The 24,076-nt window shown below is 41.2% G+C and overlaps 2 protein-coding genes across 2 annotated transcripts; both read right to left on the minus strand.

Moving 5' to 3' along the window:
• Nucleotides 1-1,154: 1,154 nt before the first annotated feature.
• LOC109488228 lies at nt 1,155-3,962 on the minus strand. The gene is made up of 2 exons (XM_019792438.1): nt 3,357-3,962; nt 1,155-3,143 (listed from the first exon to the last, which is right to left on the minus strand). Exons 1-2 carry the CDS (start codon nt 3,960-3,962, stop codon nt 1,155-1,157), a joined length of 2,595 nt encoding a protein of 864 aa, XP_019647997.1.
• Nucleotides 3,963-16,369: 12,407 nt separating this feature from the next.
• Nucleotides 16,370-22,679, minus strand: LOC109488234. The gene is made up of 5 exons (XM_019792450.1): nt 22,619-22,679; nt 18,267-18,467; nt 17,592-17,747; nt 17,197-17,496; nt 16,370-16,680 (listed from the first exon to the last, which is right to left on the minus strand). The coding sequence occupies exons 1-5, from the start codon at nt 22,677-22,679 to the stop codon at nt 16,370-16,372; spliced, it is 1,029 nt and encodes a 342-aa protein (XP_019648009.1).
• Between the last annotated feature and the right edge of the window lie 1,397 nt (nt 22,680-24,076).

Below are 24,076 nucleotides of genomic sequence, written 5' to 3' on the forward strand. Positions count from 1 at the left end.
CGTCTGAATGTTCTATTGTCATGGGTGGTGCTTATCAAAATACAAAATATTAAATGCTCTTTTTTATTGTCTATTTAAATTCCTAATTGCAAATAACAGTTAAAGATTTGTGCATATATCAGTAAGGGTGCATTTTAGTACAAGAGACACAGGTTACCCGTCAATTTTGGTAATTTTCTGGGGGGTACGTTTATTCCGGGGGTATGTTTATTTGATTTTGAAGATTTGTCCGGGGGGTACGTTTATTCCAGGGGGTATGTTTATTCGGCAGATGAGAGTATTCAGTTTCCAAATTTTGCTATAGATAGGAGCAATTAATTTCTGTTTTTTGAGCCCCGTATGCTATTGTTGTACAGAATTGTCAGAAATGAAGACATAAATGATTGATTTCTGCCAATCTCAAAACTGCAGGGTTTACCATGTCCTTTTACAAAACCCAAAAATCTTAGAACACTGAAATTTACTTCTATGACTTCTTATGTTGTCTTGTCAAAACACCAAATGTTAGCTCTATAACTTTTTTATCAAAGCAAGAAATTTCTGTACAGTTGTTAAAACATTTAAGCAAAAATTGAGCCAAATTGAAAAAAAAAATTGAGTGCGAGCCAATAAACCAATCAGCAAACTCTGATAATAAAACGCATGAATGTGGCTGATTCGAAACAAAGCAAAAATCAACAACAAAAAATGAACCTGAAAAAAAGAAAACATGAAAGAAGTTAATGTGCACATTGAATTTTTCAGCCTTTTCTCTTCATTTCCAAATTAATCTTAAACAAATTAGAATATTACCAGACATTGTCATTTTTCTTTCATTTTGTTACAATGTAAATATTCGCATATTGGCACTTTTCATTTAAATTTGAATTTGAAGTACAAAATGTTATTTAAAATGATATGTATGATCCTCTTAAAATACAATTGTTTACCAGAGCAATTTAAGACAAAGATTACCTGTGTCCAAAACAATTGAAGAGTTTTCCCCCCATTTTTGTTGCAATATTGCAAGAGCCCCAGACTGATATACAATGTACACACCTATTTTAGCTGCCAAATCTATTTAGTCCTTTTGACAAATTCCTCCTAGATTCCCAGACTCAGCATGCAGCTTAAATAGAATTGGATACCAGCCTAGGACATGAACAGGGCACGGTCTAGATGAGTCTGGCCAGGGAAGGGGAGTTGTAGCAAGCTGCCTTGCTGGAGCGCAGAGCGGCGCTTGCATTCTGCTGGAAGGTGGGGGACTTTGAGTTTGAGTTTGACTTTGTGGCACCCGACAGGGAAGGGGAGTTGTAGCAAACTGCCTTGCCGGTATGCAGAGGGGTGCTTGCGTTCCGCTGGTAGGCAGGGGGCTTTGTGGCACCCGATAGGGATGGGGAGTTATACTTATAGCAAACTGCCCTGCCGGTACGCAGAGCAGTGCTTGCATTCTGCTGGTAGATGGGGGGCTTTGTAGCACCCTGGTTGGGCAGAATGACTGGGTGCTGATAGCAGTTTTTGCCAGATTTATTGCCGTCATTTTGACCATAGCCAGCCCTTTCCCTGTTTGGTGCCTGACGGGGGCGCTCTGCGCTGTACGGGCGGGACGGCACGGGGTGTGTCTGCGCGCGGGGGCGGGCTGCGTACGCTGCGCCAAGCTTGGCCTGGCCGTACGGGACGGCTTCTGAGCGGGAAGAAGAAGCCCTGCGCAAATCAGGGTGGTCCTGGAAACCACCCTCAGCGTAAGGGCTGATCACTGAAACACCCGAGCTGTTGTGATCCTCGAAACGACCTTCAGCGTAGGGGCTGATCATTGAGCCATCCGAGTTGCCACCTGACAAAGGCCACCTGCGGGAAGCCGGACCTGCGCCGTTACCTGGGGCTTTGCTACTCCTAACCACACACCAGGCACAGAACAAAATCACCGGCCACTCAACAGCGGCCAGTAACCAGCCAGCAACTGCCAACACCTTGTACCATGTGCATGTGTCGTCAAGGCCACCATGAGTCGTGCTAGTGGGCAGTGGTGTAGAGGGGATACTGGCCGAGTGTGGTGTCTTGTTTGTGAGAGGTATCTCTGTCGCTGTTGTCATGTCAGAGTGTGCGCGCTCGCTTGCCACAAAGACGGCAGTGTGGGAGCCAGTTTCGGAAGAAGCCGTACATGTGGTGTTCCCAAAGGACAAGGGCTCGGTGCCCGTGGTGTCAAGCCAAAGGGTAAAGCAGGACTTCCCCATGTAGTTTGAACACAGGCTGTGATTTCCTGATTCTGGTACCTTGCATTTCACCCACCCCTCAGCCTTTAGGGCGGTCACCACCCTCACGGTTAGGTTACCTGTCGGGAGACTGTCGTGTGTGGTCGTGTCTTTGTCGTACGTCATGTTAAAGGAGTGTCGTGAGTCGTTTGCAGGGAAGGTCCAGGACACTTGGGGCAGCTGTTCCCAGTACACCCTGCCAATGGCCCTGTACTTGTTATCAGCAATGCGTTCGGCTGTAACGATCTCCACTAGCGGTGGCGGGCAGGGCAGTGTGTTGCTGGGATAGACTGGCGCGGGGAGGTTTTGCATCAGCACCGAGGGGGGACAGCTGGCTGGATGGGGAGAGCCTATGTTGACTATATAATGCCACTTGAACTTCGGGTCCTTGACACTCTCGTTTTCGTACAGCCAATCATTTGCACATGTACAGCGCAGACGATTGCTCATGTAGATTCTTTTGTAAGACAACCCCCTCCCTTCCAGTGCAATGGCGGCAACACCATTTCCATACACGACGAGAGTGCCTGGAAACGATTGCTTGAACCAACTACCAGACAGAAAGGTCAGCCTGTTTTCTGCAAGGTTTAGGGAATTCAATTTTGTGTTTGAGTGGAACGCGCCATCAGCAATGTGGGAGATTTTATTACCCTCCAGGTTCAAGTACTCCAGTCGCTCAAGCCCATGGAACATTGCCGCGTCGATCGAGCGCAGTTTGTTCTGCACAACGCGGACATATTCTACGGGCTTGATCGCCTGCAGGGTCCCCGGTTCTACGTTAGTGATGTGATTGGCACTTACGTCAAATCCGGGTGGCTGCACTCCCAGGAACGCGCCTGGCGACAGCGTCAGGATTTGGTTGTCCACCAGACTGAGGTAGGACAACCTGGGCAGCCCATGGAAGCAGCCATCCTGCAGCAGAACCATACACAATACAGATGGCTCACGGAGTTCAATTTGAAGCATCGCATTAGTTGAACATAAACTTTATTTCTACAACAATTTTACACAACAAGAACCATATTATGAGACTTGTCTACCTCACAAAGAATATCTTATTTGAGATGAGTCCTATATTAAAAAAAAATTGGATGTCAATGTGTGCTATTTGTCAAACCCCATTACCTCCAGATGTGTCAGGTTGTTCTCGAAGAGCAGCAGATACTCGAGACCCTTCATCCCAGCAAACGTGCCGTTCTTCAGAGTCTGGACATTGCTCCGCCAGATGACCAGGGTAGATACCTGTGGCAACTTAGCAAACGCCCCTACCTCTATTGCCGTTAGGTTACAATCCACAAACCACAGCCTGCACATTCTACCACATGGGATCTTTGAGAGGATCTCTGCCTTGTCAGTGCCAAGCTTTCCGACATTGTTGCCAACAATCATGATGCTGGTTCTCATTTGTGGCGAGGGGTTCTGAGTGGGACCCCCCTGGGTAGGCCTTGTTTCGTTTGAGCAAATCTGACAGGACTGGAACACCTGACTCAAAGCAAAATATCCATTAAAGGGCCCTTTGTAGCTTGTTCCTTTGGACGGGTACTTGGTCCACTTGTACTGGTACGCTCCAATATCATACCGGTACTCATGACCATCGCTACGGCTGTCACCTACACCACACTTCGCCACGGGCACTTCACGGCAGCTCTGCCAGCTACCTGCGTCTACACATGGCACTAGCAGCTGCATAAGCAGCAACAAAGAGACTTTTGCCATCAGCTTTATCGCCATGATAGAAGGTTAACACACCATACTATTGAAAGCAATGAGCTAATAGTCAACAGAAGGCTTACCACATGACAAGTTGGTTTTGTACAGCACAGAAAGCAGCCGTGTTCCCTCCACGGGTGCGCAACAGCGCTCTGATCCTCACCAATCACGCAGCCTGTCATGCATTTTGATTGTTATTGCAAGAACCAACCAACAAGAATGCCCTTGACAAGGGCGTTGTGAAAGCACAGACGCATTTTTAGGAGGCTTAAGATTTTACAAGCCGCATGCTTTGCCATATTGCAACTTACGAACAATGTATTAGTCTGTGTATGAAGGAAACACAAAATGATTGCTAGCTTCACATCTTTGATCCAAATATGCATTTTCATAACAGCTAGCCTGTCAAAGATGCTTGTGGCCGGGTGAATATACGCAACAGGCTGACAAATAAGAAAACAAGAAGTTGACAAAAACTTGGTAGAATTTATTAGCCTGATGTTTCTGATTTGTGCAGTGAAGATTTATCCCTCTGTGTCAGATGTAGGAGTTTTGTGCTATTTATATTATATACTTTGTTTTGCAAAACTTTGCAAGACAAGAATGCCCCGTACCGCCAGTCTTTAGGGTCCTGACCTAGTGGGGTCATGATGTAAGCATGTCTGTCATTGTCGTGAGAGACCAGAATGTAAGGTTATTGGTCCTGTAAACATGAACGTAAACATAAAAACTTCCTGTGCTGTATAAAAAAGGTTCGTTGTTGCTTGAACCTTTTTTATACTTAAAATTCTCTGGACATGTGGTTGATTGAAAGTTTCCTGCCAAAAAAAATGATTGTGCTTATTGTCTGTGTATGACAGAGCTGATAACACCTTGTAACTTGACCTTGTTTTCATGTGATTCTGTAGTTAGCTGTGTGCTGAGGGTTTGCCAGCTCCGCAAGTGTTCCTGTCCAGATGAGATTAGACTTGTGATGGCAGAGGCACCAGGTGATCGGATACAGGAGGATCAGGCCAGGTGAGGAAAATTGGAACTCTGCATTTTGCTTACCATTTACTTGATTATTTGAGACAAGTATGTAACTTGGTATCTCTACATAGTTAGGTGGCTGCTGACTGATGCAGTAGTGATGATTCCTGTCTGAACCTGACAAGACTGGATTGGACCAGACCAGACCAGGCGACCCTATAAGAATATCAGGTGAGAAAGATCTTAATTCTGTATTTTGCAAATTCCACTTGCTTGGTGTATTTGAGGAAAGTGTGTAACTTGTTGCCTCCGGGGGAGGAGACATCCTTCCGCGGAAGGGCTTTGTGAGAGTTTTAGAATTTCACGTTCGCAGCGATTCCTCGCGTTTGAGTGGACGGATTCTTTTGAGACTCGGTATATGTTTTGCTATCGGGCTGCAGATGATGCACGTTCTTTTGTTTTTATTGTATATGTGTTTTCGGGCGTGAAAATGGAGCCTTTTGATGGCCCCAGAACACCCCTTGAGTGAGAAAGTGGGTCGCGACCGTCGATCTTTTGCGTGTGTCAGATATAGTTGGTCTCGTCCACAGTCGCACAGAGGGGTGAAGGGTCTCAATAAATTCTTAGTCTTGCGGCGCGCAACAATTGTTGTTGTGCACATACATCTTCTGTATGCGAGGCGCAACAAATATTGTTTGGAGGGTATTTTTAGTACGCGTTCACAGGACGCGTGATCGGCAGCAACTTCCGGGTTGGTCAATGGGTCAGGGGTCAACGTACTCTTGCGCAATCTTTGTTTTGGATGTTTTCGGCGTATATTACGACTACTAACTTACAAATACCGCGGTATACGGTCTTAGACGTTCTCGGCGTGCATTTTTACCGAGGATTCAGACCTTTACTTCCCCGATTTATATGAAGAATTGGCGGAAAATGGAGGAAGTGACAATAAGGATGGCTTGCTACTTCAGCCGTTATTTTTAACGTCTGATTTAACGGTTCCGGTTGTCATTCTGAGTTTCATTACGAGTTCATTGCGGCAGATTAAATAGAAGTTCATAAGTTCATGGGTACATGTTATGGGGATGAAAATGTTGACCTGTGTTAACACAACCAGGAACGCTAAACACATAAAATTCAACACCATCAACTATACATAACAAACAACATATAGAAATATACAATAAAAAGCCCGGAGGTATAAAATCTCAGATTTTACTTGTTATATCTGTAATATAGTACTTGGTAACTTCTTTCTGTTGCTAATATGTCAGAATTACAGTCACTGTAACTTTAAAGAAATAACACACAGCCTAGATTTTTTTTGAGTTACAGCATTTTTTATTTTTCTACATCAGATTTATTGATAAGCAAATGGATATTTCAATTGTTCAATCTTGTCTATCATTTAATGGCCATTCGAATGGGAGATGTTTGTGCTTCACACTAATTATCCCTTCATTATTACATGTAGGTGTGTCCTGACGTTCCTGTGCTGACTGGCAACTCCTGTCCACTGCAGACCAAATGAGAGCTTAGCAAACTAGTTGACTTGAAGACACAGACAACATTTGAGACACAGCACAGAAGAAGACCAAGACATTGAACTGGTAAGTTTGTATTTCCAAACATACATTTCAAAGGTTGACATGTTACAAAGATAACCTACATAGTGCCATTAGTGGCAGTTTTGTCTGTATTGAATATAAACATTTTTTGGGGTTGGCTACATCCTTTTTTTGTAAAATGTAATCAGATTTAGCTATAAGTACATCTGATTCGATGGAGGTTAAACATGCAGGTGATGAGATGAATATTCAGCAGAAAACTGTTACTCAAGCAACTGGATAGATTTTGAAAACTATCAGACATTTAAAGAAGCATCCACCTCTTTTCTTCAGACCGTGAATACGAAAGTACTGTGAAAAATCGTAATTTTCCGTAAATCTTAGAGCACACCAATTTCAGATTTGCCTGCTTGATTTTTTCATGATTTCCAAGAAAATTATGCTCACATTTTGGCACATAAACAAAGCCCTTGTCTTCCTTGTTACTGTCACGATTTTTCCATTTATCCATGCAGTGATTTGATTTAAAGATGAAAATTCATTGTTCGAGTTATATAAACCAGCGGTTTGTGGCTCCTACCATACCACAGTGTATTTGGAGTATAAAAGGATGCCAGGCGGACTAATTAAAAAATTTTCCCCAAAAATCTGTGATAAAATTGGCATGACCATTGTAAACATTTTCTTAGGAAGGCCAATTGCTGACTTTTGTTTTTCTGTTTTCAAGATGACATTAGCAGGAGGAAGGACCAGACTTTTGTTGACAGATCTCAACCTGAGTGTGTAAAAGAAGATGGGGAGGTGTGAGTATGTTTCCTTATTAACACAAGACAACACTCCATGTGCACACACTTGCACTCGCAGTTCTCTCTTTTGCCCAGTTCACTCTACTCTGAGGGTCAGCAAGCCTTTTTAGGTGAGGAGCCATTTGACGTTAATCATCTTTAATTCCATGACAATTAGCTGAATGCCAAATTGCCCAAAAATTGTCATTTTGGACCTCTATAACAAAAGTATCTTTGTCCGCCACTTCAATTCCACGTTTTAATCCTGAATTCATGTTAAGCATCACTGAAAATTTTTCATATTTAGTTGAATATGCCAAATTGCCCCAAAATTGTCGCTTTGGACCTATACACAGTTAAGTTCTCCCGCCAAAAAGCTTTGAATGAACTCCACATTGTTATCGTCTTTGTATCGTATAGTATAGTGGAATGCCAAATTGCCCCAAAATTGTTGCTTTCGACCTGTACACTTCTAAATTCTCGTGCCAAAAAACTTTGTATCATAGTCGGCCACGTTGTTATCCTGAATTCCTTTTTTTTAGTGTCATATCTTAGCCGGGCACATTAATTTAATAGCTCTCGTCTTCAAAATTTGTCGATTTGGACCTTTGTTTGCACCCAAAGAACTTAGCAGGCCACATTAACCCCACAGTGATTCCTTATTAAGTCCATTTTCCCGCCAAAAAAAAAAACTAATTGGCACCCTCACCTGTTTAATTAATTGGATTAAGTTTTCCCGCCAAAAAACTTAGTATATAGAGCACTCTAACCTTGAACTTGTGCCCCCCTCCCCACTCTTCCTGCCCACCTCCCACACTTCAGAGTATGTTAGTTACACTGTTCTCTGGACTTCTTCGAACATGTAGTCACCACACTCTGCTACACAAACACTTTGTTGATCGAGGGCAGTTTTTTCACCACTTAGACTTTAGAATAATCTCTCGCTCTCCTGGTTGGTCAATGCACTAAGTGTACTCCCCGGGGGATGTCTTTTCGGAGACATTGATGCTTCGACACATCAGTATACCAGTGCAATTGACTTACCAGGAGAGCGAGAGATCATTCTAAAGTCTAAGTGGTGGAAAAACTGCACTTGATAAACCAAGTGTTTGTGTAGCAGAGTGTGGTGACTACATGTTCGAAAAAGTCAAGAGAACAGTGTATTTACAAACATACTCTGAGTTGTGGAAGAAGTGTGGGAGATGGGCAGGAAGAGTGGGGAGGGGGGCACAAGTTCAAGGTTAGAGTGCTCTATATACTAAGTTTTTTGGCGGGAAAACTTAATCCAATTAATTAAACAGGTGAGGGTGCCAATTAGTTTTTTTTTGGCAGGAAAATGGACTTAGGAATCACTGTGGGATTAATGTGGCCTGTTCTTTGGCAAGACAATTTAAGTGCAAGCAAAGGTTCAAATCAACAATTTTGAAGAGGATAGCTATTAAAGTTTTTTGGCACAAGAATTTAGAAATGTACGGGTCGAAAGCAACAATTTTGGGGCAATTTGGCATTCCACTATACGATACAAAGAGGATAACAACGTGGAGTTAATTCAAAGCTTTATGGTGGGAAAATTTAACTGTCTATAAGGTCCAAAGCGACAATTTTGGGGCAATTTGGCATATATACAAGCTATGAAATTAATGTGGCCAACTAAGATACAAAGAGATAACAACGTGGAGTTAATTCAAAGCTTTTTTGGCAGGAAAATCTAACTGTGTATAGGTCCAAAGGGACAATTTGGGGGCAATTTGGCATATACAACTTACAAGCTATGAAATTAATGTGGCCAACTAAGATACAAAGTTTTTTGGCACGAGAATTTAGAAGTGTACGGGTCGAAAGCAACAATTTTGGGGCAATTGGGCAAAGGAGAGAATTGCGAGTGCAAGTGTGTGCATGTGGAATACTAGTGTTGTCTTGTGTTATTATAAGGAAACATACTCACACCTCCCCATCTTCTTTTACACACACTCAAGTTGAGATCTGCCAACAAAAGTCTGGTCCTTCATTCTGCTATAGTCTGGTCTCCAGATCATCCACAATGTCGTCTTGAAGACAGAGAACACAAGTCAGTGTATTGAAAGCAACGATAGGCGTGCTAAGAAAATGTTTACATGTTGTGCTATGGTCACACCAATTTTATCAAAGATTTTACAAAATTTCAATAAAGCAATGCAGTCTAGGCAATACAATTTTAGTCCTCCTGGCATCCCTTGATACTCCAAATAACGTGAGCCACAAATTCAACTTCTGAAACTGGGCTGGTTCATAATTCAGGCAATAAATTTTAAACTTTCAATCAAATCACTGCATGGATAAATAGAAAAATCTACAGTAGCAACAAAGTCAATGACTTTCCTTCATCTGCTGGTGCCAAAATGTCAGCATATTTTTTTCGGAAATCATAAAAAAATCAAGCAGGTAAATCTGAGAACCGTGTGGTCTAAGATTCACTGTAAATTACGATTTTTCACAGTACTTTCGTATTCACGGTTTTCACAGTTACTAGTCTTCTGTGCCACGAACTTATAACCATGAACAAATAATTTGCCAACTTCCTTTTTGCTGCACCTGCCACCTCCACATAAAGTGATTTACAGTAAGTTGTGTATCACCAACTGCAGGAAATATTGCCTGTAGCAAAAATTACTTAAGGTATAACTGTCTATTGTGAATTAAAGATCTAGGTAAGTTCCTCGATACTGTTACAAAATGTTATCGGCCAGATGTCTTAACTCACAAAATACCATATAGCAAAAAAATTGTGTCAAACAGGTACGATATTTTGTATCAAATGCAGTGAAGGTTTGTCTTCAAATTTAAATTCTGTCAGAAAGATGTGCTATAATCTATTTCTATCTTTGAAGAATTTGACTTCTTTGTCTTTGAATTTAGACAAAGTGGGCAGAACCTCATGATAAGACACATTCCATAATCAAGAAAAAAACACTGCAAAACACTTTTCTTCACTGATCTGTCAGACCGTAGAATCTGACACAAGATAAATCATACCTGTTTAGGTTTGGGGAGCATTAAGTTTATACATATATCAGTGTTAATTTGTATTACTAAGTATCAAGGACATTCAGGCAATGCTGATATGTTAATCAAAGAATATACAACCGATATATATCTAGTATGGCATTTGTTTGGAAAGTGTCAGGCAATTAAAAGTCTTACTGAAGTGTTAAATTCAATGTGGTTTGCATTGTCTGTTTACTGAGCATCAGTCCATCCCAGTTAAAATACTGTTTAGCTGAAATTAAAAAGCATGGAAACATCCAAATTTCTCAAACTTTAATATTTTGGTAGCAAATTGATGCTATTTGCAAATAAACCAAATAAAGCTGAATATCACATGCATTATTTTTTTTCTTTTGGAGTGTATAGCTTCTACTGACTGTCTTTACTGAAGAAAAGAAGTGGATGCTTCTTTAAATGTCTGATAGTTTTCAAAATCTATCCAGTTGCTTGAGTAACAGTTTTCTGCCGAATATTCATCTCATCACCTGCATGTTTAACCTCCATCGAATCAGATGTACTGACTTGTAGCTAAATCTGATTACATTTTACAAAAAAAGGATGTAGCCAACCCCAAAAAATGTTTATATTCAATACAGACAAAACTGTCATTGATGGCACTATGTAGGTTTAACCTTTGTAACATGTCAACCTTTGAAATGTATGTTTGGAAATACAAACTTACCAGTTCAATGTCTTGATCTTCTTCTGTGCTGTGTCTCAAATGTTCTCTGTGTCTTCAAGTCAACTGGTTTGCTAAGCTCTCATTTGGTCTGCAGTGGACAGGAGTTGCTGGTCATCACAGGTTTCTCCCAGTCAGCACAGGAACATCAGGACACACCTACATGTAATAAGGAAAGGATAATTAGTGTGATGCAAAAACATCTCCCATTCAACACTGAATGGCCATTAAATGATAGATAAGACACTTGAACAATTGAACTATCTCTTTGCTTATCAATAAATCTGATGTAGAAAAATGCTGTAACATTGATAAAAAAATCCAGGCTGTGTGTTATTTCTTTAAAGTTACAGTGACTGTAATTCTGACATATTAGCAACAGAAAGAAGCTACCAAGTACTATATACAGATATAACAAGTTACACACTTTACTCAAATACACCAAGCAAGTGGAATTTGCAAAATGCAGAATTAAGATTTTTCTCACCTGATATTCTTATAGGGTCTTCTGGGGTCACCTAGACTGGTCTGGTCTGGTCCAATCCAGTCTTGTCAGGTTCAGACAGGAATCATCACTACTGCATCAGTCAGCAGCCACCTAACTATGTAGAGATACCAAGTTACATACTTGTCTCAAATAATCAAGTAAATGGTAAGCAAAATGCAGAGTTCCAATTTTCCTCACCTGGCCTGATACTCTGTATCCGATCACCTGGTGCCTCTGCCATCACAAGTCTGATCTCATCTGGACAGGAACACTTGCAGAGCTGGCAAACCCTCAGCACACAGCTAACTACAGAATCACATGAAAACAAGGTCAAGTTACAAGGTGTTATCAGCCCTATCATACACAGACAATAAAAAGCTTAACAACTACTTACTAGTAGACCAGAAACTTTTGATGCCATTCTTGAAGAGCTTAAAAGTCATGTTTAAAACATACAGCTAACACTTAAATCACCTAACTGTATAAAGAATAATCAATTTAGGGTATTGATGAGAAAAATTGTACCCAGGACTTGTCATATAACAACTTTTAAGACTTGCTATGCATTTGTGGACACAATGGTACTCTGTACAGTTGGTTTAATTGAACACAATGTCATGTATGTGAATATTACACTAACTTTACACATGTACATAAAATGTAGAGGTTTATTTTTGGTTTCATAAACTTGAGAATGTTCGATGTCTAATTAGTTGGTTCTACAATTAAACAAAAAACTAATCACATGCATGTAACAATTTTACATTATTCCTATCCTATCCAATACCTAAAATTATTGAAGCTTCAAAAACAGACTTTAGGGCAAAAAATGAGGAATTTGGGGTTGACACAGAACTTGAATGTTACTAGTATATGTTTTTTTTAATCAGGAAAAATGCTGGCAAATCCAAGAAACATCAAGTTAAAGTGGTGTTTGTATTGTCATTTTATCCCAGTCTGAAATACCTAGCCAAATGAAGGGAAATGTTGCATGCATACCGATAGGCAAAATTCTCCATGAGGGAAATCCCCACGAATATTCTACCCATGTTTCCTTTCTATTTCACTTCTATTTCACAGACAAGGGGCAAAATTATTAGACCAGGTATACAGAAACAAACGTCCATTCTTTTCTCTTGAAACTTTAACTCAAGAGTAGGAATATATTCTGGGACAAGACGTGAAGAATTAATAGCACAGTGAGATATATTGAAACAACAACGACCCAAAACTACACAAACTATCGCGTTGCATTGTTAAAATCACACGAATATACCGAAACGTGTTGTTATCAGTTTGTGGGAAATAAATTCTACGCATTTTTTACGGCACGGCTTGTTACCTAACCTTGTGAAAACTCTGCCCTCCCAACGACCACGCCGCCATCCTTTTGGCGCCATTTTCTCGTCTTCTCCAAAATCTACCACGTCAGGAAATCCGCAATTTCTTCGCCCAAAATCCAGAAAACCTCACAACTGAGCAACTCCACCGTAGACTCATCCCCAAAGATTTCTTCTGCAAGTTAGAATGAAGGTTTTTCGAGCTGGAAGCCGAAAATTTACCAAAAAGTTGACAAATAATTCCTGGTGTTCCCCGCGTGGCTCCGACAGACGCACTGAACGCAGAGTGGCCCGTACCACTGTGACTTTTACACAGCTGTGTACAACAGCTGTTCTAATTTACCCTGATAACCACAACTACTTTACCGCCAAAAATCAATCCCCACAGAAAAAATAATGTCTCTCTGCTCAAAATGTCGGAGTAGTCTGTGTCAAAATAACACACAGGTAGTGTCGGCAGCAATAAGTATTCAATTTGGTCAAAGTATAGTAGCCGGAATCTGCTAATTCAATCAGCCTCGGCACCACATGTTTCTAATGGAAATGGTACCTGTCCTTGGTGCTGAACGCCATTATCATTATAGTAAAACACACAGTATGTATGGTGAAAACCACACGCGCGCGCTCGCTTTTTGAGCATCCGTAAAGTACAGGGACTTGCTAAAGCTAGCTGGCCAAACCTTACAGAAAAAAAATGACATGCACTTGAGGAAGGTAGGAGTGGAACTGTCAACGGTCCACGATACATTCACAATGCGGCAGCGGCTACGTATACATGTTACGTTGTATTCGGGCAAGCTGATTCCGCCAAAATGAAAATCCAGGTACTAATATAGCTTATTTTACGCTTTTCATAGACTGCACCGATTACATACGCTAAATGCTGTTATATATGAACCTTTTAGTCGTTTCAGAAATGACAACAAACAGCAGGGAGGGCCTAGCTGAGTTTCAACAATGGCGTTTAGAATGAAAAATTCAGAGAATCGCAAACATTACCCTCTCCCAACCATCTTTCAACCATCTTTGTCATTTTTAAGGGTCTGCATGGGAGGTCCCGATCACACGTCGCATCACTAAATCCAACAACCACAATTTACTGTTTGTTCAGGTTGGTTTCACGTAGATTACATTTGCAGCCGTTTTATACAAATTCCACATTAATATGCAAATTAGATCCTTATTTGCATAATTGTCATCTATTTATGTTAAGCATCACTGAAGCAACCTACATACCAAAAATCTTGACTACCGGTTCTTGAGTTATCTTCCTTTGAATAAACGACCGTGCAGTTCCAGGCAACCTGCTAGGGGGCCGAAACTCGAGTATGACCAGATTATGAGATAGCAAAACCGGAAAAGATCTGCTGCAGTACCATAACAAGCCGCCAGGGGGTCCAAAATCTAATTAGATAATTTTCGATGTCTTATTAAAGACTTATATATATTAAAAACCGCTGCCTTCCATGATAGGACTGGTCATGACTTTACAGTCACATTAGACTACTCTCCAAGCAGAGGTTTGGGTTTTGGGGTATTTTGGGCGTGTTTTCAGGCTTTTTATGTGGGTTTCTTTTTTGCACAGTACAAAAAAGAAACCCCATAAAAAAGGCCTAAAAATACCCAAAAATACCCCCAAAACCCAAATCTCTGCTTGGAGAGTAGCAGAACACGCTGTCCTCCCAGGGTGCAGACGAAATAGTCTTCCAAGACTGGACTGCCAATGATGGACTACCAGCATACCAAATATCAAGACAATCCACATAAGCCTTCTCGAGTTAATTTGTTGACAGACAGACAGACGCAGGGACGCCTCCGAAAACATATCCTTCTTGGCGAAGGTAATAAACTGACGAGCGTATCTAACGTATAGTCATGTTAGTTTAAAGCGGAGATGAAGAAAGCCTTCCTCGAACGGCGGCTTTACTAAGTGCAGGTTTAAACACAGGAAATTGTCACCAGCGCAAATAATTCACGCCATTCTGTGTTTTAGCTTCATTTCATTGCAACAAGTTCGGCCCAAATAGTCACGACTCACGAGAACATAAAGGACAATATTAAGTGCGACTCACCCCTTTAAACGGACGTAGTTCTTCTTAAAAGATGAATTTTAACCACGGAGTTCTTGCATGTCCACCGCGGCACCCTCGCTATCTTGCTGCGGCGTGGTCTTACCACCTGATAAGGGATCACCATAATTCGCATTTTCTCAAATAAGTAATTAAGTTAGATTGAATACCGGTGTGATCGTACAACCTGTTAATGAATCATCGTAATTTGCATTTCTTTCTTAAGCTTTAAACCGTATTAGACCAACACTATTACCGGTACCATTAGAGGAATTTTGCTAGTCTCCACCTGACTCCTTTTGTAGGCTGATAAATAGTAGAAAATCTGAGGTGAGGTGTACGTTCTTAACAACCTCATTAATCAGATTATCTTGGAGACGCCCCCTTCTTGCTTTTACTGTATCCATGAAAACAATAGCTTACCAATAATAGTGTCCACCTTTCTGCCCAGGGGGATTACACTAAAGACAGAGAGACTGACCAACACAGGTTTTGATTTATAAAAAATCATTTCTTTGATTACTCTTGTGTTACATGAGGCCACTAGGGTAGTGTACCAGTACTTAATGATTCGCTATTTTGGAGCTGCACATAATAGATTTTTGCAGCACTCTGAGAACCGGTATGCAGCCCTTGTTAATATCAATTGGCAAAGATATGAGAGACTCTTGTTCCTTTCTTCAGACTTTTATACTTAACATGAATAAAAGAACAATTGAACTATAAATCTAACATATATATAACCAGAGTTCCGTGATCCCATACCTTCGTCAAATTATGTGACTCGTAACCGCTACGACTGACGACTAGATGTGTTATTCTCTACCCAATGAAAGTACGTCTTCTTTTTTAAACCTTTTTATCGTCATTTTCCTCATACTTTCGCCAAATTATGTACTTAATCTTGAATGAATAATGAATGCATTGTTTAGTTGATCATATTCTCTACCCAGTATCAGTTTTATCTCAACAAACACGCTATTATAGCATTTCTTCATAAATTATGTAAATGAGGTCCAAATATCAAAACATCATGTTTACCTTCAAATAATTTCCAAATAAAAAAAGCAATTATTGACGCAAGTATGAAATTCGAGGCCGCTACCACTATAAACTTATAACATTTTTCTCATTGATTATGCAGATCAGCAGCTTCATCCATTACATTTACCTATTATTTCTTCTAACAACTATGTGATTACATTCAGTGTGTACCTTCAACTATATTTGAATGTCATGGGACTAATTGAAAGCTAAATGACACTGTATTTGATTATGAATAAGTTCATCTGTGATGGTAAGAAATACAGGAAAAAAATTTTTTCACATCTTTTTCCAAATTCATGTGGCCACGCGAGCGATTATCATAACTCATTTGCCTACGAATGATTTGCATACATGTATTTTGAAATACTAGTAGCATGCATGCATATGATGTAAATAAAAACAACGATCGCCCGTCTGTACTGTCTTCTATCCTATATGGTCCATGGCTGTGATGCTGTTTTCACGTAAGGCGCACCACGCGGACAAACAGCGATCCATCTGGTTCCGGTAAAGATGGGGGTGAATACGCCGGTGGAGGGGTGGACGGTGGAGGGGTGGCTGGTGGAGGGGTAGCCGGTGGAGGGGTAGCCGGTGGAGGAGGTTCAACGGTATTACTGTTACCCTCAGGCGGAGTGTTGTGTTCCGAATCTGCGACAGATCCTTTTTTCTTACAACAGACTTTGCAGCTGCAGATGCCAATGATCAGCATGATAACCAGACCAGCGGCAAAGGCTCCGAGTGCGATCCTAAATGTGGTCAGCCCCTCGGAACCTTGAGGGGGTAAGAAATTGGAACTGAATATAGCATATAATTTTTCACGTTTGTAACACGATTAATCTAATGAAGATTGCAAAATTAATCTAATGAAGATTTTTTTTTCATTTTCTCCCTTAGACCTCCACCCCCAAAACCTCTGCTAATCAGTGTTAACACACTTAAGTCAGTGGGGTTAATTCTAGCGGCGGTTACCGTTAGGAGTAACCTCCTTTTCAGGCGTTCCGGGATCGGGCGCTTTTCTTGGGGGGGGGGAGGTAATTTCTGATCAAACGTAGATCGCACGCAATAGACGCTCCGGCCACCAACAAGGTATGGCTATGTACTATGTTAGTATGTACTATGTACTAAAAAAAGCGCCCGATCCTGAAAAGGAGGCTACGCTAGGAGCGCAATTTCAACGCAAGTTAGTTAGGCTAACGTTACCCGTTTCAATGTGTGCAGAAGGCCACTATTTGATAAGAAGCCCAAAATATTTATGCAAAGAATAAAATACTAATACTAAGTACTCACTGGCGCAAAAAACTGCCACATATCTGTTTGCCACAAAACGTTTGCCATCTGTATCTAACAGATACCAGGTCCCAGAGATGTCTTCAGGGTAAACGCTCCTATCGTCCACGTACATCCCCACTTCAGCAGATCCCAAATAAGGACCAACGTGCCAGCTTCCATCCGACGGGTAGTAGAAAAGATAGTCACTGCCAGCTTTATACACCGGCCGATTACCGTGGAACTCCCCGGTCATGGTGAAGACTGTCATCCGATGGTGCTGAGCAGAGAACGACCCTTCAAAACGGACTGACCGACAACCTGATTATGATGAAAAAATAATATTGATAACAACAGTGAGAAAAGATATGTAATAATGATTGTTATATTTCAAATCAAATGAATCTCAAGGTTACCCTTACCAAGATTGCTTGAAGGGAAACAGAGGACACCGACGTCATAGGTGTGAGTACAGGAGCTGCTGTGAATTCCCCAGCCGCTGGAACTACAGTCAAACAGGCTGCTCTCCGTACCGGTGCAGACGGTGTCATCCATGTAGATATTCCCAGAACCTGGTATTCACGACAAAACGTGACCAAGATCAATGATTTTACTTTCTTTGTGTAACGTTACTGGTAGTAGATATTAAAACATTTTCACCACAACCAATATAGGGATCGAAATACCTTTTTTTTCTGCGTAACTGCACTGGTGCAGACAATATTCAAAATTACCTGCGTACACCGGACATATTTTACCTGCACCAGACGTAAAACTGTTGAAAACCATTGCCATTATTTCTTTTAGGTGGTAACAGTCAATGCAGCAAATTAAAGTTCATACACCTACGGTATAAACATCGCAAAGGACCCGTGCAGGTTAGTTGCAGTTAGACATCAGAAATACCCCCACAGGCGGCACAGCTCCAATTTTACATGCACTAACATGTACACCAGTACACAGACCAGTGCAGGTTAGGTGGAGGTAGACATCAGAAATACTTCACGGTTCCTATCTATTACCTGCACTAAGGTGCATACACATTTGTACAGCTGATTTCACGTGTTTTTCTCTAGTTCACATTAACATACCTAGTCCGTAATAATATGCCGACAGACGCACTGCGGCCGCGCCTGGATACCCCAGCATCCTGCAAACGACCTTGCCTTCATAGGTGCCGAATGGGGAGCTATAATGGCTACAAATTGTCCCCCAGTTGTAACTGTCCACCGGCCGAACCTCCACGCGTCCTTCGTTCGGTCTTGACCCTCCAACCAACCGGATTCTGCTAGCTATATTGGGCGTGAAAAAGGTGCTTGGTTTTAGTTATGACAACTTGAAAAGTGGCATGGAAATTGGCATACGAGGTGTCTGGTGTCCATCGTCAAAAAATACATAGTGGTCAGTATCTGGGAGTGGCAATCTTTTCATGTTAACAATATAAACAGTACTCGATTTAACAACGATACTAAACAAGTCCGGTAATTTTGAACAAGGGTTGTAAATGATGTTACAGACTTTTATTGACTGCAACTTGACTTTGCAACGGCAATAGTTAAACAAGTCTGGTAACAAGTGTTGTAAATGAAATTATAGTACCTGACTTTTAATATGGACTGTCATTGCAAATCCATGTGATATTCACAACAGTTATTGAGTCAATCATCATATTGCATGTACGTTTGTATATCACCTTACACGTACCCTCGCAGTTCTGAGTTGTGAAGTTCATCATATAGCCAGTGGCGCAGGTACAGTTGTAGCTCCCTATGGTGTTCGCACATGTACCATTCTGACACACGCTACCATCTGCACATTCGTCGATATCTGTTAACACAGGATCGAGGCGCAATGTGATTCAGCTGGGCCCAACAGGCAGGCAGATTAAGCACTAATGTCATGATGTCTTTGAAACTTTGACTTTTTTTTTAGTTAGGCCATGTAAATTTTATGTTTAGAACGTTTCCACTGGGATTGGTGTTGAAATAAAGGCTTCTGAGAGCTTCTAATGTCTGACCCCCAAATCCCTTGCGACACGAGTACTGTAACTGATACATCACATGGCCTATATGTTACAGTCACAGTCGTTATATGTTATATAAAATGTGGCTAACCTTGTACATATGGTTCAAAAGATAAAGCCTTTAGGTCTGCACCGGAGACTGGGCTGATCATCTTATACGTAGCAGTATGATTGTAATACATGTCCAGGTTGTACTAAAATTATCACTCTTCTTGTTAAATTTACGACGGAATATAACTGGAAGAAGACAAACCTTGGCAAGTCTTTCCATCTGCCTGCATGTTGTAGCCATGGTCACATTCACAATAGTACGACCCCACTGTGTTCACACATGAGCCACCATTGCCCAGGTCACAGTCGTTAAGCGTGTTGTCCGAACACTCATTAACATCTGTGGACAAAATGATATTGACATTTATTATATACACAGAGTTTATCTCTGCATCTTGCAACTGTAGAGTAGAGCAATACAATAACAACAACAAAATTGCAAATTTATGGCCGATAGCTATTATTGATATGAAAGTTAACAAAGTTTAACAAAAGCACCCTTGCACCCAACAAGCCGCCAGAGAGGCAAAACCTACGTTGACACTCACGTTTCCTTACTGAAAAGCTATATGGTCCTATATGCCACAAAAATCAATACATGTACCATACCATGTCCAGTCTTACCTCGGCATTGACATTCCCTTGTGCTCGAGGAGTTACCCACGCAGTCGGAACCACCGTTCCGCGGAGGCGGGGTGATGCACTGGCGAGTACGGGTGACGGTCTCCGCAACGCAGCTGTCGTCACCGCAGCTACAGTAACTCGAGCACGTGGACCAGCTACCCCAGTGCGACCACTGGCCGTCCACCACCGCACTTGGATCTGACATAGATAATTGGAGAAAGCACAAGCCCAAAAGTTTGTTAGCTAGTTAGGAAATTAGTTCCTGCACACAATGATATCATTAAAACACCGATGTGGCTATTGTTGCATAATATTTTTGTTTAATAAATAGCCACATAAAAAAAATACGGTCATAGGAAATGTGCAGCAGGTATATGTTAAACAAGAAGGCCATGGAATTAGAGAATCTTACAATGCACGAAAATGTGGATTTTTCAATGGCAAACGTTGGACATGTTCGGAAATTTATATTATATTAGTACTTATGCGATAGACAATGACGTTAGTAATTTGCACCAGAGCTTCTTCGGTATGCCTAGCTGGTGTTTTAAAATACGTTTTAGTTTTTCCAAATCAATACATCAGGATATCATCAAAAGATGACAAGAAAAATGAATGTGACCTGAGAATGATATTTTAAAACATTTTCATACTTACCTTCGCAGCTAACTCTCACTAGACTGTTTGGCAAAAAATAGCTGCCTGAGGCCAGATACCATGTCCCGGATGTGCTGTCTGCGTAGATGCTCCTGTCGTTCTTTAGGTACATCCCAACAGTAGTAGTCCCCAAACGATTACCAACATACCAGCGGATTATGCCTTGGTTGTAATAATACAGGTAGTCGCCACGTGAGGACAGATACACCGGGCGGCCACTGCGAAGGTGGCCTGTCATGGTGTAGGTGGTCATCCGGTTAAGCTGGGCCGATGTTGACCCGGAAATTCTGACAGTCGGACACCCTTGGATAATAACAATTACAAATTAAGTTAATTTGAATCCATAGCAATTATTAGAGGTTCGATGACAGGCCCATCATAAGATCCTACTGACTATGCACAACGTATTTTTCATCTTTTTTAATTGAAAACTGTGCCTGTCTGGCAAAATGTAACATTAAATTAAAAATCATATTTGTCAAGCAATCAGAAGCCTGGATCATTTGTAAGGGACGTATACATCCATCTAGGCGTTACACATATTTGCAGGCCGCGGAGAATATGATTAACTGATATAATCCATGAAAATAAGACTCTTACTTGCAAAACCAATTAGTAAAAATGTATAATTCGTCCACCGGGAGGGTAAACATCATTATCGAAGGTATGAAATCCTGGAACTCTTGTTGATGATGATGCAAACGCCATATATGTATACATACTCTCACAATCAGCAGCGTGACGCTATCGTAATAGGGGTTTTCCTCATAACAGTGTTGATCTTAAAGTTGAACTTTCTTGCCAATGACAGGCTACGTATAATCCCAGCATAATGTAGATCTAAATGTATGGCCGTTAGTTTTCAAGTGTTTGCTTAGCGTATAAACAAATATACCCCCTGCCGGGAACGTTTGAAAACATCTGTGCCCTTGACAACCGTACAAATGAAGCTTTGCGCTATACTGCTTTGTGTTTAGCTAATCCAGATGTGGGACGTGACTCAAAGTTTGTATTTTGTAATAACCTTGGTAAATACAGACATGTTTAATGAGTGACATTTCCAGGTCAACCTGGGAATTTTTATACACTGGTTGATTTAGTGAGGCTTTCTTCGTGCCATATTGCAGATCCGCGAAGCCACATTCGTCCAAGGTCGTATTGCCAGAAAATAAGCTTAAGTTGCGGCCTGGGCTCGACTATCCCAAGAATGCCCTCAGTTAGTAGATAGAGGAACCCGAACAGAAAAGTGCAACGGTTAAAAAGTGGGATGAAAGATAAAAAAAAAAACCTTCCTGTTAGTTCGATCGAAGAGACAAGTTTTAAGTAAACACCATGACGATGTGTAACAGGTCACTGAGTCCAACTACAATATCTGAGCTACAACAGAGTTATGGTCCACGGAATGCTAAAGAACGGTTCCCAAACATGCAAATAACATGAAGATACAAATATGGATAATTTGATAAACGTTTTAAGGCACATAAATCAATGTAATGAAAAGAAATGTATTAAAAGATGTCACACGATCCATATTTTTCTACCAGTAGTAACTGATACATACTGACTTTATATGTTCGTCTGAGTGAAATCATTTCGACAACTACATTTAGCGAATTCCAGCATTTTTGTACAGTTCTACAATCTGTTCAAAATTATCCGGTTTTAGAAAAGCATGTGGGAAAGCGTACACGCCTACCACTCTTTCGTCACAAGATTCACACGGCTTCTTGTTGAAATATGGTCTTTTTGTTGATAGTCTTACAATCTATTAGAAAATAATCAATGTATTGTGGGCAATTGTAATGGTACCCATATGCTTTTACGACTTTTCTCATATTTCACCAGAGAGCGAGAGCCAGAGCCAACGCGGACAGCATTTTGAGTCACTGATCGCAAGCGTCTTTTTCACAACAATAAAGACAATTTCTATCTTTATAGAAATGGTACCATAGGAAATTCTATTTGCCGAAGGATGTCTTGATATCTTATTTCATAAACATATTAAACCGTAGCATACACTCGATATAGTAAGTAGAAGGGAAGGTAAACTAAACACTTGAGTTTTTGTTAAACATTAGTTAAGCGTACCTTGTTGGGTGGAACTGTTGAACAGGGTCGCCAACAAAAGCAGAAATAACGTTCGAGCCATTCTGACGCAAGAAGTCACTGTGGGTTTGAAGTCTTCCTTCTCCGTTGATAAAGTAGCAAAGTTTTGAGGAAGTCTAAAGTACTAAGATAAAACAAACACATAATGTTTGTTCGTCGCTGGGTAGGGTGAGCCCATAGGTGGAACTCAAGCCACCTTTCAAATATAAGGTCACAGAACACAGTACTTATTAGTCCGGGCACAAAGTAGTGCGGCACAGTACACAATGTACTTCAGAAAGCTGCCCCGAGATTCTTTCGTGTAGGACAGCGAGGTGAAAACTATGCTGAATTGAAGAGGAATGAATCGGGTTTGAGACCGTATAACTCGATGCTTGTTCGGCCGGCTTCAATTGATGGCTTGATCCTGTTATGATCTAGTACTTTGCGACGCCTTCAGTTCACCAGTGCCCCCCGCAAAGCGCCATAAGAAAACGAGCCGACAAACTTGAGCTGATTTTCACATATTTTGTAGCCGTGTGGTGTACCCTCCTCGACACAAACATATTGATTTTTTGTAACTTGCTTGTGCACCCTACTTTACAGGGAGCGTCGAACCTTCTAACTTTGGGACCCCATGCTACCATAACAAACATTGCGCATGATTATGCAAATAAAAGTTCCAGGCCTGCTAACCTTTTGCATACCGGGAAAACGGAGAACTCTGGGTAACAAAAGACACAAGCCAAGTCATTACCAAGGTAACCGTGCAGGGAATTAACAAAGAAACAAACAAACATACAAACAAACAAACAAACAAACAAGCAAACAATAATGTTAAGTCGCTCAATAATTAAAAGAGAATGACGCAAAGACTTCCTTTTTTCTCCTTTTCCTTTCATTATTTCTTTCTCTCTCTTTTCCCTTCTTAAAAAGCATCGGAGAGCGTAGCTTTTACACTTTCACACTTCTGGTTCTAACCACTGTGGGTTCTAACGTACCTCCCGCACAGGTGTGCTGAGCTTTCCCGCCGCCCATTTGACCGCAGAACCGCCGATTCCGCAGCCGTCTTGGTCCGGTTGTAAAACAGCACTGGGGACGAGCTGCCGTACGACGTGTTCTCGTCCCCATACTCCACTGGGCCCCACGACGCCGCGACTGCTGGTGTAGACGATGCTGGTAACGTCTTCATTCAGATAGCACTGGAGCAGGTTCTCTGACCCTGGTGTTCTGGGAAAAAGGACAATCATGTTCATGGACTTAGTGATATTAAAGTTATACAAGGCAATTTCTGAGTGTCAAAAATATTCTGGATTTGATATTGACATTTACTATCATTTTTAAACTTAAGGTTCAAGCTTTAAATAAGTTAAAGCGTTTTGAAATACCCCCAAACAATTTAACTACTTGAGGAGTCGCTTTATTTTTGGGGTATCGCCAATCTCTCTCTCTCTCTCTCTC

This window comes from Branchiostoma belcheri, unplaced genomic scaffold (assembly GCF_001625305.1).
Source record: "Branchiostoma belcheri isolate BF01 breed outbred unplaced genomic scaffold, Haploidv18h27 scaffold112, whole genome shotgun sequence".
NCBI classification, from domain to species: domain Eukaryota; kingdom Metazoa; phylum Chordata; class Leptocardii; order Amphioxiformes; family Branchiostomatidae; genus Branchiostoma; species Branchiostoma belcheri.

Excerpts from the sequence above, each read along its gene's own strand:
- LOC109488228 (XM_019792438.1), bottom strand. The coding sequence starts at position 3,962 with ATGGCGATAAAGCTGATGGCAAAAGTCTCTTTGTTGCTGCTTATGCAG. Across the intron at positions 3,144-3,356 it reads ACAACCTGACACATCTGGAG|GATGGCTGCTTCCATGGGCT; the intron begins GTAATGGGGTTT and ends GTTCTGCTGCAG.
- LOC109488234 (XM_019792450.1), bottom strand. The coding sequence starts at position 22,679 with ATGGCTCGAACGTTATTTCTGCTTTTGTTGGCGACCCTGTTCAACAGT. Across the intron at positions 17,748-18,266 it reads GGCATATTATTACGGACTAG|GTTCTGGGAATATCTACATG; the intron begins GTATGTTAATGT and ends CGTGAATACCAG. Across the intron at positions 17,497-17,591 it reads TTCAAGCAATCTTGGTAAGG|GTTGTCGGTCAGTCCGTTTT; the intron begins GTAACCTTGAGA and ends CATCATAATCAG.